Below are 16,322 nucleotides of genomic sequence, written 5' to 3' on the forward strand. Positions count from 1 at the left end.
AGTAGTAGGTGGGGATGGCAATGGTGGCAGCGGTGATGGTGGTGATGGGGTAGTGTCGATGGTGGTAGTGGCGATGGTCATGGGGATGGTGGTGACAGTGGTGGTGGTGCTAGTGGTGGTGGGGATGGCAGTTAGGGTCGTGGTGGGAGTAGGGATGGCAATGCTGTTGGTGATGGTGGCCACAGTGGGGACGACAGTGGTGCTGGTGGTGGTAGTGGAGATAGGGCTCAGGTAGGCTGGCATAGTGTAAAAAGCCCTAAATTTGGAGTAAGAGGTTGGGGATCTGCATGATTGTGGGGGTCTCCTCGTGGCCAGCCAGGGAGCTATGCCTGCGAGCACACTGCAGGGGCTTATGTTCTGTCTGCTCCTGTCTCCGTGGGCATGTCTGTGTGTTTAAGGACTGTGGATGACAAATCCCTTCCGGGCTGCCCCTCCTACTTCTACTCCCCCAGATCAAAAATTAAAGAGGTGGTGCTGTGGGGTTCATGCCTGGAGCGGTGGCCTCCAGAGCCTCTGGAGAACCAGGCCAGGGCCCCTCCATCAGCATATCAAAGTGAGGTCAAGCTTAAAGTGCTCCCTTTGATGTTGCCCGCTCTCCCAGAAAAACAGGTCAGATCCAGCTCCAACCAAATGGAGCCCAAGCAGAGCAAGAGCCTGAATACGGAGGCTCTGTGGGGCCCCCAGATCTGTGTGTCTCTGTGTGTGTCCACGTGTGAGCTTCTTGTGGCTTTGGGCCTCTGTGTATGTGCATGTGTGCGAATGGCCACGGGAGAGGTCTTTGTGTCTGTGTGTCTCTGTATGCCCGACAAGACGAGCCCTGCCTGGGACTTACCCTGGGTCAGGCCGAGTGCCGGCCCTCCACATGCATTACCTTGTGTAACGCTCATACAATCTTATGGCAAAGGTGTTATTGTCCCCATTTTACAGAACTGGGGACTGAGGCTCAAGTTAAGTTACTAGCTAAAGGGTTACATGGCTTGTAGGTGGAGGACCAGGATTTGAATTCAGACCAGGTGGGAGTTAGGGGATGGAGGAGGGGCAAGGAAGTGTGTTTTTGGCCTTCCTCCTCAGGCTGAATCAGGTTCTCTTATTCTACTAGTTTGGATGGAAATGCTAGTATATCACAAGTAGGATTTTGTGGGGAAGGATATTGGTCTCCTCAGTCCTCAAGCTCAAGCACCTGGGCTGGTGGTCCTTGGAGTATCCTTTCTGGGGGCTCTCCAGGGGATGCCCCCACAGGTGGAGAGCAGGATGAGGGTGATCCAGCCAAGGAGGTGTCTGTTCCCAGACATCTGCTGCAGCATCAACGTGAGTGGTAGACAAAGTTTCTGAGCTCCTGGCAGAGCCTAGTACATAGCCCCACATGTAGAGTGGTGGGGTGGGGCGGTGCAGGAGCTCCGGAGCTCAGAAGGAGTGTGGCTCCAGGGGCTGCCTGGAATCTCTGTGGCTCCCTGTTTGTAGATGATGGGTCGTTTCAGTGACACCTGAGCTGGCTACCAGCTCGAACCTCTTTTTACTCTATGCTGTGCTGCATACATTCTCTGCCAATTCTAACTTCAACATTATTTTATGTTTCTTAAAGATATTATTTATTTATTAGACAGAGAGAGACACAGCGAGAGAGGGGATACAAGCAGGGGGAGTGGGAGAGGGAGAAGCAGGCTTCCTGCTGAGCAGGGAGCCCGATGCAGGGCTGGATCCCAGGACTCTGGGATTATGACCTAAGCCAAAGGCAGATGCCCAACCGACTGAGCCATCCAGGTGCCCCTTCAACATTATTTTAAAATACTTGATAAAAACAGTTTGCTTGGGGTCCACCTGGGTGGCTCAGTTGGGTAAGCATCTGTCTTTAGCTCGGATCATGATCCTAGGGTCCTGGAATCAGGTCCTGCAACGGGCTTCCTGCTCAGAAGGGAGTCTGCTTCTCCCTCTCCTCTGCCCCTGCTCCCTGCTCTCTCGCATGCTCTTGTGCTCTCTCTCTCTCTCTAACAAATAGATAAAATCTTTAAACCACCCCCAAGAAACCCAGTTTGACTGAATTCTAAACACTCTATTCTCATTATCATGAGAATTTTATTTACAGTTACAGCAAATAAATGAGTGTTAGGTTCTTTACACACCATTCAAACTCTTATAAATTTTTGTAAAGATCATCATTAAACAGCCTTGAGGTGGGGGTTGGGATAAATGGGTGAAGGAGATCAAAACAAACTCCAGTTATAAGATAAGTCATGGGGACATAATATATGGCATGGTGACTACAGATAATAACACTATATCATATATTTGAAAGTTGCTAGGAGAGTAGATCTTAAAAGTTCTCTTCACAAGAAAAAAAATGTTCTAACTATACGTATGTGATGGGTGTTAACTAGACTTATGACCATTTTGCAATCTATACAAATATCTCATCATTAGGTCGTGCACCTGACATCACCATCATGATATATGTCAATTACATCTCAGTCAAAAAAAAAAAAAAAAAAGCCTTGAATAGGAACTGGTCGTTTCATGCAAAAAACCCCCAAAACAAACAAACAAACAAACAAAAAACCTGATGCTAAAAGGTTGTGCTCATCGAATTTCCCAAATTTCTCATTTTAAGAGGTCTGGGAGATTTCATTAGGATATTTTATACCAATTCAGTATCTAATATCTTTCCTAGTACTTTGTACCACAGCTTTCTTACCATAATTATAGAAGATAAGGAAGATGTGATTTTTTTGTTCCCCACCAGGCTCTATATAGACAGATGTCTCCAACTCCCCTCAGTTTGCCCCAGTGTCTTGTACCAAGGTTATCAGTGTGTTGATCCACTGTGATGGGAAGGTTAGGAACTTCTGCCTCTAAAGTGGGGGTGGGGTGGGGCAGGAGCAGGTGCTCTACGGGGTAGAAGGAGGAGGTGGCCTCCTGAGTACCAGCAAAGGCCAGAACTGAGTATGTGACCACAGGAGGGACACAAGGCTGCTTGGGAACAACTCCTTAGCCATCACCCCTTTACTTGTGCTGTCCCCACTCTGGGAACACCAGCTGCCCTCATTCTGCTCACTGAATAAGGTTAAGAGCAACCTAGCCAATGACCTGGGTTCAAGTCTCAGCCCCCCTTACACAGCAGCCACGGACCTTGGTCAGGTGATTTCACCTCTAGGTAAGATTAGGTGCTACAGTCTTCTCGTTTGTGGAATGGGGAGATTTAAAGAGCTTACGTCTCAGGCTGTTAGGAGAATCTGGGGGATGCTGCGGGTAGAAACTGAGTGCAATTCTGGGCCCCCAGTGAGCTCTCAGGAAATGACTCTGATAACCTTGAATGGTAATGATTATCATCTCTGCATTGGAGTTGCAGTAGTGCATTTTAAAAATCTATATTGGGGTGCCTGGGTGGCTCAGTCATTAAGCTTCTGCCTTTGGCTCAGGTCATGATCCCAGGGTCCTGGGATTGAGCCCCGCATCAGCTCCCTGCTCGGCGGAATGTCTGCTTCTTCCTCTCCCACTCCCCCTGCTTGTGTTCCCTCTCTCGCTGTGTCTCTCTCAGTCAAATAAACTAAAATCTTTAAAAATAAACAAAAATAAATAAATAAATAAATAAATAAATAAAAATCTATATTAGTTTCCCACTACTATAGGAAATTACCCCAAGTTTACTGGCTCAAAACCACACAAGTATATTCTCTCATAGTTCTGGCGGTGAGGGGGTGGTGGGGGTTAGGAGTCTGAAATGGGTCACAGTGGGCTAAGAATCAAGGGCCTGGCAGCCTGTGTTCCAGTGGAGAATCCACTTCCCGGCCTTCCCTGGCTTGAAGAACACAGGCACATTCCCCGGGTCCCCATCCCCGTGTCCCTCCGCCCTCTGCTTCCATCCTCACTTCTCTGCCTCTGACCCTCCTGCTACCCTCTTCTAAGGACACTGATCACATGGGTAGTCCTGGCTAATCCAGGAGAGTCTCCCCATCTCAAGATTTTTAACCCAATCACACCGGCAGAGTCCCTTTTGCAGGTAACACACTCACAGGTTCCAGAGACCAGGAGGTGGCCTTGGGGGCCCATTACTCTTATCTACCGCAGCGGGATCTTTGGTAGAGCAGCTAGCTGTACCCTGTGTCTTCTGCACCCCTGCCCCGTAGCTCTTAGATAGTGACTGGGCAGAGACCGAGAACAGGATGTCATGACCCTGCTCCAACTTTTGGATAACTTGGGCAGCGGACTTACCCACAGCCGCCACTGTGGGATGTGCACCAGCCCCTTCCCCTCCTGTCTCTGGAAGTTGTCCTACCACCCACGCCAGTGCTGGCGAGGCCCCTCTGGCTTGGAAGAGTTAAGAGTGTCATGAAAAGTAGCATGCAAAGGGGGCCTCGGGGGGAGTGAGTGCTGTACCTCTAGGAAAATGCCCGATTTGCGTAGGAGGGCACGTGTGTGTGGCGCTCCAGTGGGTATTGCCCTCTACCAGCAGCTGTGGGAACACCCAGAGAGCAGGGCCGTGGAGGAGGCAAGGGCCATCAGCGAGATGTGCTTGGTGTTGTCAGGCTGTGTTATCAGAGATATGAAGTCTTTACCCAAGAAGGATATAGTGCCACTCTCTTCTGCACCTTCCAAACTGTGTTGGAGGTTGTATCTTGTGGCAAAAACAAGTAGGGCTCATCAGATATTCTGTGTGCTTCCCTACAATTCCCAGCCCGTGCTCTAGGTAGATTGGAAGCATGTGGTTGAGTTCTGGCATGGAACCCCCCCACCTCTTACCACTGTTCCTGCTTTTTTTCTTTCTGTCTCCTGGACCCTGGACATCAGTGTAACCGGTGCCTTTGGGCCCCGCCCATCCTTACCAGTACTCACCTGTATGTTCCAAAGGCAGCTTACAGCACACCTGAGACATTTGGCCCTAGGCAAGCTGGAGGTGCCTCAGTGTCCCAAAAAATGACAGTTAGAAATTGGTAATAAACACTCCACTTTCCTCCCTCCTGGGTTGGGATGACTCCTGTGCATGGCTCCCAGAGTTGCTCACTGCGGTGACTGGCTGGCTCCCCACCTTTTGCTGGCTTTCTTCCCTTTCCTATATTACTTCCCCTGTGCCTTTTCCGTGTTTCCTGGGAGCAACTTCCAAATAAACTAACTTACACTCACTTCCTTGTCTCAGGATCTGGGGAATATGATGTGTCTTGATGGTGGCATCCCAAGATGGGGGGAGTCTCCATCCATTGGGTCCCCAGGGGACCAGAGGAGACTCCCTCCTCCCCTCCTGCCCTCCCTTCCCTTTTACCTACCTCAGACTTGGCCTGAGTGAGAAATCACTTTGTTGTGTTAAGGTGCTGACATCTGGTGTGATGTTGACTGCATTTTGTTTTTGTTTTTGTTTGTTTGGTTTTTTAAAAGATTTTATTTACTTATTTGACAGAGAGAGAGATCACAAGTAGGCAGAGAAGCAGGCAGAGAGAGAGGAGGAAGCAGTCTCCCCGCCAAGCAGAGAGCCCGATATGGGGCTCGATCCCAGGACCCTGAGATCATGACCTGAGCTGAAGGCAAAAGCTTAACCCACTGAGCCACCCAGGCGCCCCTGACTGCATTTTGTTTTTATATCATGGTCTGACCTAACGGTGGTCTGCTCTATGCATTGCATTTTAAGCAGGACACTGACAAACAAGAACACCCAGAATTCTAGATAATTCTCACCTGCTATTTCTGCCCATCTCCACCCTAATCCAGGTTCCACTAGCTCTTGCCTCCTTCTGCAGGGCACATTGGCCCTTACCAAGCTATTCCCAGGCTGTAGACGATGTGATCTTTTAAGAGTGGACATCTGGGGCGCCTGGGTGGCTCAGTTGGTTGGGCAACTGCCTTCAGCTCAGGTCATGATCCTGGAGTCCCGGGATCGAGTCCCGCATTGGGGTCCCTGCTCGGCAGGGAGTCTGCTTCTCCCGCTGACCTCTCTCCTCTCATGCTCTCTGTCTCTCTCAACTAAATAAATAAAATCTTAAATAAAATAAAAGAGTGGACATCTGATTCTATGACCACATTCTTAACTCCCTTCAATGGTTGAAGTAAAAAAGTCCTTACCAGGCTCTGTAGGCCCAGATGAGAGCCGACCCCTGGGGCCACTCTGCTTCCAATATCTGCTGTCCAGCTCAGTTGCCTGTTTGCACTTCCTCAAATGGGATATACCCATCCCCGCCTCAGAACCTTGCATGTGCTTTGTGCCTTCTTGTATCCTTAAGACAGCCTGATGGTCCGTCTGCAGAGAAGTTCCTGAACCCTTAGCTTGGACAGTTCTGCTGACACGGGCTTTCACAGCCCTCTGGGTGTACTTTCCCTTCCCAGCACAGATCTGATGACAATTTCAATTCCTTATTTTGGAGGGGTGTGTTTATTTAACATCTGGGGCTCCCCTTGGATCATAAATGTCAAGGGCCCACACCTCTTTTGTTCACTGCTGGGTTCCTAGTGCTTGGCCCGGTGTGGCTGGTTTAGCAGACATTCAGTTAATAAGTGCTGAATGAATAAACACATGAATAAGCGAATAAGGGGGAAAAGTGAGCCTTAGATCAAGAGAAGTTTGAGAGGAGGCAGAAATTCAGATACAAGGAGGGAACAGTCCTGCCACACTGGCTCCGAGCTTGCCGTCGGGGTTAGGTTCTGTGAGCAGAGTGGGGAGAAGGAAGAGCAGGTCCCTCCTTCACATGAAGGGGGCCTGGGTGGGAGGGGTGGGCAGGAGGGGCTGGTGCCCGCCCATTCAAAGCTCATTACCATGGTAACAACCAATGTCACCTCTGTTCTGCTACCCCAGACCATCTCTCATGGCTCTTCTCTAGCTCTTCAGGGATGCTCTCCCCATCCTCCAGCTCTCCCTGCCCTTCCCCTGCAGAGCACATCAAGCAGAGAGAAGGGGAGGTCATTTCATTTGGCCCCGAAGAGCTGGGTAGAGCTGGGAGAGAACTCCTTTACCTTCTATGAGACCCTGGAAGTAGAAGTGTGTTAGCATGGACATGACTCCTCTATTCTCATCGTACTTTAGGGTCCTGGTGTCTTTCCCTCAGCATCCTTTAACAGGGGTGCTGAGGATCCCTACCATGTCAGTATCCTAAAACAGAGCAGGGTCCAAACCTCTCACTCGTTCTTTATAACCCTGGGTGTGTGTGTTGGGAGGCACATGCCCAGGACTTTATAGGAATCCTACAGAAACCCAGCCACCTGCTTCACCAGGACACCTCCCTGGGTGAGCAGTCCCCCTGCCCTGGACAGTTACCAAAAACCAATTATTTTTCCCTCAGTCTTCCCACTCCTGGGTCTCTCTGAAGCTCTGGGTTTATAGCTTATCCTTCTCCCATCCCGAAATTCACTCGTCCCTGGCCTTTTTCCGGACTCTTCCTCTATGTTTTTCCTCTTTCTCTCATTTACTGCCCCCCTCTTGGTCCTCCAAAGCTCTAAAGGTCTTGGTCCTTCCTCTGCTCACTCAAGCTTCTCTCTCTTTCTGGCCCTGCCCATTTCCGCAGCTTCAAACATCACTGCCACGTCCTTCCTCCGGACCTTGCTCACATGTGCTTGCCTCTCCTGCCAGCAGGATCAAGCCAAAGTCCTGACCTAACCCCCCAAGGCTCCCACCATCTTCCCCTTCTCATGCAGAGCCGCCGCTGTTCAGGCAGCTTCTAGTTCTTTTCTGCCTTGCCCAGCCGGCCACTACTCTCTGCCCTTCCAGGCCTTCCATCAATACTTGCTGAATGAATAAATGACACATACCCTGCCCTTTTCCCGGTCCTTTGCCTTTGTTCTTGCTGTTTCCTCCCTGCAGGTGCCCCGCGGCCCCACCCCCATCTCTCTCTCCACTAGACAAAACCATCCCCCCTCCTTCCAGACCCATTCAAGTGAAGCTTTCCCTGATCCCCCAGCTTGGAGCCATTCTTCTCCATGCTAAATCTCTGTGGCATGGGGCTTGCCTCTATCTTCTCACCTTTCGCTCTGGATTATCTTTGTTTCTGTACCCATATCTGTCCCTGTATCAGACAGTGAGCTCCTTGAAGGGAGGGGGTATCATCTGTGTATTCTCTCTTCCCTATTCCCTGGCACGATACTTTTTGGACACTAGGTGCTTTATAAGTGCACAGTACAAGGAGGCAGTGGTATTGACTGTAATCGGTGGCTGTTTCCTGGGCCAAATGCTGCTTTCTTGCAGCCCAAAGTGGGGACCCTAAGCCCACTTCTCCTGAGCTGAGAGTTCCCCTGGGCTGACTGGGCCATCTCTAAGACTTCTCTCCTTCCTCCCCACTCAATCCCTGCTAGCACTTCTGTTAAATTGTGCTGCATTTCAAACATTTGCATGGCCTGACCACAGCAGGGTAGGTGGGGGGAGGCTGGGCAGGAAGGATTGTCTGGTCATACAAGTCTCTTGGCAAGAGTCCAGGAGAGCAGAGCTTGCTGGACACAGAGGGGGCTGGTCTCCAGCGGGAGTGTCCAGGGGCCCCCGTATTGCCCTCCAGGCCCTGAGCACCAGAAAAGTACGGGGTGACTCAGGTTTGTCTGTCTGTGGTCACCATCTGTGCTAAGGAGGCACCAGCAGCGTGTGTGTGTGTGTGTGTGTGTGTGTGTGTGTGTGTGTGTGTGTGGTGAATGAGTCATCAGGGAGGGGCAGAGGTCCAGAGGAGCTCAGAGGCTAGATCTTCCCAACCTTTCCTGTTTGGGCTGCCAGAGACAGAGTGGCCATTTTTCCAGCAAGACTTCACCCTAGTGTTTTAAGGGCTTTGCTTCCTAGCCAGACCCCATACTCACACTTGGCGCAGAGGTTCTTAAACCGGGAACTTATCAGGGGCGCCTGGGTGGCGCAGTTAGTTAAGTGTTGGGCTCTTGGTTTCAGTTCAGGTCATGATCTCAGAGTCCTGGGATCAAGCCCCGTGTTGGGCTTCGTGGTTAGCACAGTCCGCTTGAAGATTGTCTCTTCCTCTCCCTCTGCCTCTCCACCTGTTCTCTTTCTCTTTCTCTGAAACAAATAAATTTAATCTAAACAAACAAACAAACAAAAAACCCAACCAAAAAAAAAAAAAAGGAACTTATCGAATCACCTGGGGTGCTTGTTAAGTGTGGGGGTGTCTGGGTCCACCCCGCCTGGATTTTCAGAGCCGGTCCAAATACCACACACCTGGAGCTTGCTAGCACTTGCTTAGAGAAACTTGGTGGAAGCTACAGGAAGCCTAACCAGAGGGCTGAAAACCAATACACAAACTCTCTAGAGGGCCCAGGAGTATAGCAGCTTAGAATTATGTAGCAGACAGGCCTCCTGGGATCAAATTCCAGCTCCTACATGGGTGACCCCAGGCAACTTAACCACTTTTGGCCTCAGTTTTCTCTTCTAAAATGGGGCTAATAATCATCCTACTTCATTGGATTGTCATGAGGTTCAAATGAGTTATATAGGGAAAGACCTTACAACATGTAGTAAGCACCACTGACACCTGCTAGATGTTATTATATTATTATTTCAAATTTAGAATCTGTACATCTAGGATCCAGAATCCACAGGCAGATCTACTCAGACTCTTGCTAGTTCACAAGTTCAGTATCTCCTGGGAACCTGACAGAAGGGCAGTCTTGGACCCAATCCTAGACACACCAAATCAGAACCTGCATTTAGCAAGAGTTCGGGAGAACAGTGAGCAGTCTAAGGTTTGCGAAGCCCTGTTTTAGAGCACTCGGGAGGCCACACCCTGAAAGTGGGCCAGAGACTGGGATATTTTGAGGAAGCAAGCTAGCAAGGGTTAGGTTGTCCTGCCTCGGGATCCCCACAACCTGGAAACCCCCAGGCCGTTACCAGCGTGGGTATTTCACGTGGGGACACTGCTGGGGTCCTTATACATCAGTATGCTGGGACAGTCTGGTGCCTGGGGCCACCGTGGAAGCGCGGTGGTTGAGGCCACGCGCCCAGAGCCCCGGGGATGCCACGAGGTCGAGCTGCGGTTTGCTGGAGTACCACGTGCTCAGGAGGAAGTCCACCTGCTCCCGGCTGGAAACCGCCCGCAGGTGGGCCTTCCTGCTTCCGTCGCCGTCCAGGCCGCTGGGCATCTCGGGTGGCTCGGGGCCCCTGCCTGCGGCATCCCGGCTCAGCCCGCGCGCCCGCATCTCGCTCTGCATGCTGGCGAAGAAGTGCAGCACGCAGCGGTGGGCGAAGTCCCGCGCATGCTCACAGCACGTCTCGTCGAAGAGCTTCTGCTCCAGGTCCACATAGTTGCTCCAGTATCTGCGCTGCAGGAAGACTGTCTGGTCGAAGCAAGGTCTCAGGCAGCGGGCCAGGAAGGCCACGATGATCAGTAGCAGGGTGATACTCCAGCCGATGGCCTGGGGGGTGGGGGGTAGGGGCACCAGGTTAGATGTGTTCCAGGTCGGGTGCTATGCGGTATGGAAGGAGTGTCCCAAAGTCTCTCCCTTATCCCTCCCATCTCTCCCAAATCTATCCATGTTCCCACTTAGTCATCCATCCTACCATCCACCTCCACCCATCCTCGCTTGTATTCAGTCTCATCCTTGCACCATCCATCTGTCCAACTATTTCTCCATCCACTCATCCCGCCGTCTATCTTCTCACCTGATACTATGTCTCAGCATCCCATCCAGCCATCCTCCCAGCAGACGTTCCGTCTATCATACGTCCTCCTACCCATCCATCCCTGTTCCCATACTATCATCCTTTCTTCCATTTATCTATCCACCCACCCACCCACCACTCATCCTCCCAAACTCCCTCCTGAAGAAACCAGAATACGTCACCCCAAAGTATGCCTCTTTGACATAAAAATTATCTTGAATGGAAGATAAGAAGCAGCAACCATAGGAACAGCTCTCTTTACCCTCCTCTTCTGTACCTAAGGCAGGAAATACATTCTCCTTGTACTGGGAGACAACTCTTTTTTTTTTTTTTTTAAGATTTTATTTATTTTTTTGACAGAGAGAGAGAGAGAGAGAGAACACAAGTAGGCAGAGTGGCAGGCAGAGGGAGAGAGAGAAGCAGGCTTTCCGCTGAGCAAGGAGCCCAATGCGGGACTCGATCCCAGGACTCTGGGATCATGACCTGAGCCGAAGGCAGCCACTTAACCGACTGAGCCACCCAGGCGTCCCTGGGAGACAACTCTTATCAGCCCAGGGACAGCTCCAGAGGAATCTCATGATAAACCTCACTCCTTTAGTGTCCTTGGAGACTAACACTGTTCTCCTTTGTCCTGTCATTGCTCTCCAAAGGTTTTGCTCTTTGTTTGTTTGTTTTTTTGTTTTAAAGATTTCATTTATTTATTTGACACAGAGAGAGCTCACAAGGAGGCAGAGAGGCAGGCAGAGAGAGAGGGGGGAAGCAGGCTCCCGGCTGAGCAGAGAGCCCAATGCGGGGCTCGATTCCAGGACCCTGAGACCACGACCCGAGCCAAAGGCAGAGGCTTAACCCGCTGAGCTACCCGGGAGCCCCGGTATTGCTCTTTCCGAAGATGGCAGATAAGCTGCAGTTCTAAGCGACCACTTTGAGTTACTCTTTCTTTGTTTCAAGTTTCTCCCATGTGATGTGTACTGTGCACATTAAGAAACTGTTTTTCTCCTGTTAATCTTTTTGTTAGAGTCTCAGCTGAAAACCTAAGCTGGGTGGAAGCAAAGTTTTGCCTCCCTTACACTTCTCCCACCCGTCATCCATCCGTCCACCCACCCATGCATCCATCTATCATCCTTTCATTTTTTTATCCGGTTCTTCATTTATCCTCACACGTGCTTATGTATCACATCTATGAGGCCACGCGTCCTGTATTTTGGGAGAGGCACTGAGGACTTCTGGAACTCACACTTCAGTGGAGGAAACAATGAAATTGGTGATAGACTGGCTGAATGCCATGTTGAGGGTCGTATATTCCCATAATCCCTTATTATGGGAATACAGAGGAGGGACACCCAACCTGTACTTGAGGGCTCAGGGAACAGTGAGGCAGATGCTGAGCCCTGAAGCATGAGTAGCAGGTCTATAGGCCATAAACAGGGAACAGTGTGCCAAGCCAAGCATGATGAAAGACTTGAAGAGTTCCCTGAGTCTGGAACCCACACATGCCCGACACCCCTCCCTTCACTCTACCCACCCAAAGCTTTAGTCTCTCCAAGGCTGTGCTTAAGACCAAGCAACTGTGTGCTCCTGGGGCAGAGAAATCACTCCTCTAAGCCACAAAGACATATTTGAACCCTTATCATTAGTGGATGTGGTTCATGAAGCTCTCTCACTGGCCTCTCTCAGGATCCCTCCTTTCCCCTACCAATTAAAAATAGTCGTGTGGGGGTTTTACACAAGAGGGGCTTTTTATGTGCCTGATAACCTCCATCTGAGTCAGGACTCGAACCCTGGTGTGACTGAAGATTCTACACTCTTTCCAGTGAACAAGCGAGAGCCCAGAGAGTTTAATCCTACAGGGCCCATCCACGTGGAGGAGACCAAACCTCCCTTGATTTTGTAGGAAAGGCTGAGACCCAGAGCAGAGTGATGTGGCCAAGGCAGAGTTGGACCCAAAATCAAATGCATCCTGAGTGCTGGCCCTCTCTCCATCACGCACGGGCCTGCATTTGCCACGAGTTTGTCCTGGCTCCCACAGAGGGCTGGGTTGTGTTTTTAGTCCCTGTAGCCCCAGCTTGCTCTGCATATAAATACATTTGGGGGGGACCCAGCACTGATTGGGGCTCTGGGAGGAATCTGCAGTCTGGGCCAGGGGTGGGGCTGGAGTCTGCCCCTAGGCTGATGGAGTAGGGGTGCCAGTGTGGGGATCCAGGGGTCTGGGGAGGACCTGCATTTCAGGGAGGTGGTTCAGAGGGCTGGGAGTGTTGACAGTTCAGCTCCCCGCCCTGCCTCTTAGGAGCTGTGCAACTTGGGCCTGTGAACTAAACTCTCAGGACCTCCATTTCCTTATCTGCAAAATGGGATGATAATGATTGCACCCCCTCATAGGGTTGTTCTGAGAATAAATGAAGTAATGCATATGAAATGCTTACACAGTGTTTGGCACATAAATCCTCAATAAATAGTAATAGTAGTGAGTATGATTTCTGGGAGGTGCCAAGAATGTGTGTATGGGTTGGGGGGCAGGGCAGAGGAATGTATCTCCAGGGCTTTTGTCATCTAGCTTCCTAGGGATGGAACGCACTGACTCCTGGAGGGTCTCTGGTCTCTGCCGTGGAGGCACTTAGTGTTGAAGGCGAAGTGTCCACTACCTAAGTCCCCCCCAGTGTCCTGTATGTGGGTCACACCCCTAGCCTTCCAGGGACCACCTGCTCCTTGCTTTTGTTTCCAGCAGTGGGGAGGGGCCCCAGGAAACCCTCTGTACCTCCTTGCCCACGCCGCTCAGAACCAGTGCAGGAGATTTTCCAGGGCTGGGGAGAACCACCCGAATTACCTGTGACAGGCACCGTAGGTAGCGGGACACTGCTTTTCTAGCGGGGCTGTCCCTGACCAGCTCATCCTCCTTGCAGGGCACCTTGGCCAGGAAGAGCTGCACCTGGCTGGGGGTCATGTTGGCAAAGTCCAGAAACTTTTCAGGGTCCACGGAGCTGCTGAAGGCACACACGAAGCACTTCCCGTCAAGGAGGGCCAGGAGGATCCAGACGAGGGGGGCGGCCAGTGCCCTCTGCAGCACAGAGGAGCACATATACCTAGGGGTAGCGGAAGGCGGGGGCTTAAGAGGGGCAGCTGGGATTCAGCCGCAGCAGGAAGGCCATAGGAGGGATGCAAGGATGGACTTCCCAGGAGGGCTAAGAGATGCCTGGGGTGGTGGCTCCCACTGCAGAGGTCCCAGCAGCAGAGGCAGGGAGGCTGGAGGGCTGGGGCTCCGGGAGGTCAGGAAAGTCAGGACTGGCAGCCCAGGACTGGAAACTGGGGAGCGGGCATGCCTCTTCCTCTCAGGCTCTCCTGGTGCCTTTCCCATGCCAGAGGCACATTAGATCTTTGGTGACGAGTTCCATTCATGTGGCAGGACTGTGGGCCTCTGACCTCAACTACCTGCGCGGTTCTGCCCAAGGGCTTTGGAGGAATCTCTGCTCTCAGAGGAGGACGGTGGAAGCCAGGAGAGTTAACGACCCCAATCAACCTTCCGTCCACAGGGACCCCAGCTTCCTAGACTCTCAGTGGGACAGTTCTGAGGTGTGTTCTACCCATGTTCTCAGAGGGTCCCCAGAAGGACTGACCCCGGTGAGCCACTTATTATCACCTTCTCCCCAGAGCCGCTTCTGGGGGGAGCTAGCCCCGCCCAATAACCCTTCCAGAAGCAGTGCCTCAGACCCTTCCCTCCAGGTCCAAAGTATCCCACCCCCAGCACCGTCCCCAGGGGGCTCTCCTGCCCTCTGCTCTTCGGGAGGTTGGGTTCTGATCCCAGGACAGGTGCCCCATGGAGCTGCACTCCCCGGGCCCCAGAAGAAAAGGCAAAGGACACAGCCAGTGCATGTGACCCTCCCCGCGAGGCTGAATCACGGGGAGCACGGGACCCCCAGTGCGTCAGGAAGCAGAGGCAGCTGAGCACCTGTTTCTGACTTGAACTGCATACAAAACGTACAAAAATGGTGTCTGCTGGGGGTGTGTATATGGGTGCATGGCCTCCCCCGTGGGGAACTACAAATCCATCTGACATCAGGGTGGCCCTGGTGTTTTCTATGGGCATTGTGGTTGGAAGGTGGACCTGAGGACGTGGTATGGACTTACATTACATACGCTTGAGAACTTGAGAACACCGCGACTGTCCATGCCAAACCACGGGGAAAGGGGGCTATTGTCAGCAGGCTGAAATCCACCAAGCCCCTCCGGCCTCTACCCACAGATCTAGATCACTTAGACCTTTTGTCTAAAACACTGAGGGAAGTGGTGTCAGCTTGGGCTGGGAGTGCACCTGTGTTTGAATCTGGGCCGTGCCTCTTCCTCGTTATAGGAGCTCAGTCAAGTCGCTTAACCTCTCTGCCTCAGGGGCCTCATCCTTAAAAATGGGTCTACACCTGGAGCAGACCCAGGGCCGAGCTAAGAATTGAGAGGCTGCACACACATGGCCTGGGTATAGAGCTTGGCACGGAGCGGGGGTTCGATCCCAGGACCCTGGAACCATGATCTGAGCTTAACACCTGAGCCACCCAGGCACCCCCATCAGCTGGTTTTGATACGGTGCACCAAGCAGGTGAGAGGCTCCGAGGGCCCTTCAGTACAGCAGGTGAGGTCCTAGACCCTGGGGAAGGTTACCGGAGAGGGAATGCAGCCTTGAATCCAGTCACGCCTCCGACTATGTGTGCAAGCCGGCTGTGCGTGTCATGGGATGGTCCTTCCCGTATGTGCTGAGTTACAATTCCTGGCCAGCCAACACATGTGACCTGGGTAAAACCTGGGAATCCTGTATCATCCATGGGTCGCCAGTCCTGGCCACGGAAGGGTGACGGATGACAGGAAAGGAAATGTCTGTTTCCGGCATGGGAAGTGGCTAAGGGGTCTCTGTGAGCTGATGTCACCCTAGTTGGGGAAAGGAGGGGACATAGGTGATAATGTCCATGGGGGGAAGCCCTCCCGATACCCATGAGGATCACCGGGCCTGGGGAGTCACCTGGCAGTGTCTGAGCGGGGAGGCCCTGACCGTGACCACCCAGGTAGTGTGGGACCGCACCTGACGACGCCCGGGTCCTTCCTCCGCTGCCCCGCAGGCCGGCACCACTCCTCCACCATCACCACGGACTGCCGGTTGGCAAGGAGGCCGCAGAGGAAGAGGGCGAGTGGGGGTGTGAGCAGCAGGCCCAGGCCGTAGAGGGCATTGTAGCGCGCCAGGCAGGGGCAGTTGAAGTCGAAGGAGGAATACATCTTGACCGTGACCGCGGCCAGCAGCAAGCAGACGCCATTCATCACTGACTCTGAGCTGGACTGGAAGTGCTGGAAGAACATGCGGAACTTTTCCATAGCCTTGGCCTGGCAGGGGTGGGCAGCCGTGGGTCCGGGAGAGCACTGAGGCTTCGGCCACCTTCCCAGCCAAATCCAGATCCTTCTGGGGACAAGCCTGGGGTCTTGTCTTCCAAGGGCCTGAGGGGACAAGGAAGGGGCGACGGTCAGTCTTCAGCCCAGACTCCTGGGCTCAGCCACAGACGTGGGGCAGAGGCAGGACTTCTCTGCAAAGGCTCCCCTGCCCAGCCCCGACTGTCCCCCAGTGCCACTCCTCTGTTCTCTGGAGGAAAGAGTCACTGCTCTGCCACCCGCCAGCCCAAAGCACCTCTAGGCAAATGTGCCCTGCCCTGTCACTCCACCCTCCCCAGCCAAATCCTCCCTCCCTTCAGGGTTTGGATACTGAGGCCTGAGAGCTGGTGGCGCTTCTTGTGGGGGGATA

At 52.4% G+C, this 16,322-nt stretch overlaps 1 protein-coding gene across 1 annotated transcript; it reads right to left on the reverse strand.

Moving 5' to 3' along the window:
- Positions 1-9,822: 9,822 nt before the first annotated feature.
- LOC111144674 (calcium homeostasis modulator 3) lies at positions 9,823-15,901 on the reverse strand. Its single transcript, XM_022499074.1, has 3 exons — positions 15,615-15,901; positions 13,377-13,632; positions 9,823-10,308 (listed from the first exon to the last, which is right to left on the reverse strand). The coding sequence occupies exons 1-3, from the start codon at positions 15,899-15,901 to the stop codon at positions 9,823-9,825; spliced, it is 1,029 nt and encodes a 342-aa protein (XP_022354782.1).
- Positions 15,902-16,322: the final 421 nt, after the last annotated feature.

The sequence above is a fragment of the Enhydra lutris genome, unplaced genomic scaffold (genome assembly GCF_002288905.1).
Source record: "Enhydra lutris kenyoni isolate GAN:26980312 unplaced genomic scaffold, ASM228890v2 scaffoldscaffold12, whole genome shotgun sequence".
In the NCBI taxonomy this organism is placed as follows: Eukaryota; Metazoa; Chordata; class Mammalia; order Carnivora; family Mustelidae; genus Enhydra; species Enhydra lutris.

Coding starts and splice junctions, on each gene's coding strand:
- LOC111144674 (XM_022499074.1), bottom strand. CDS start 15,901: ATGGAAAAGTTCCGCATGTTCTTCCAGCACTTCCAGTCCAGCTCAGAG. Junction 13,633..15,614: donor AAGGACCCGGGCGTCGTCAG/GTGCGGTCCCAC, acceptor CGCTACCCCTAG/GTATATGTGCTCCTCTGTGC. Junction 10,309..13,376: donor ACCTACGGTGCCTGTCACAG/GTAATTCGGGTG, acceptor CCCACCCCCCAG/GCCATCGGCTGGAGTATCAC.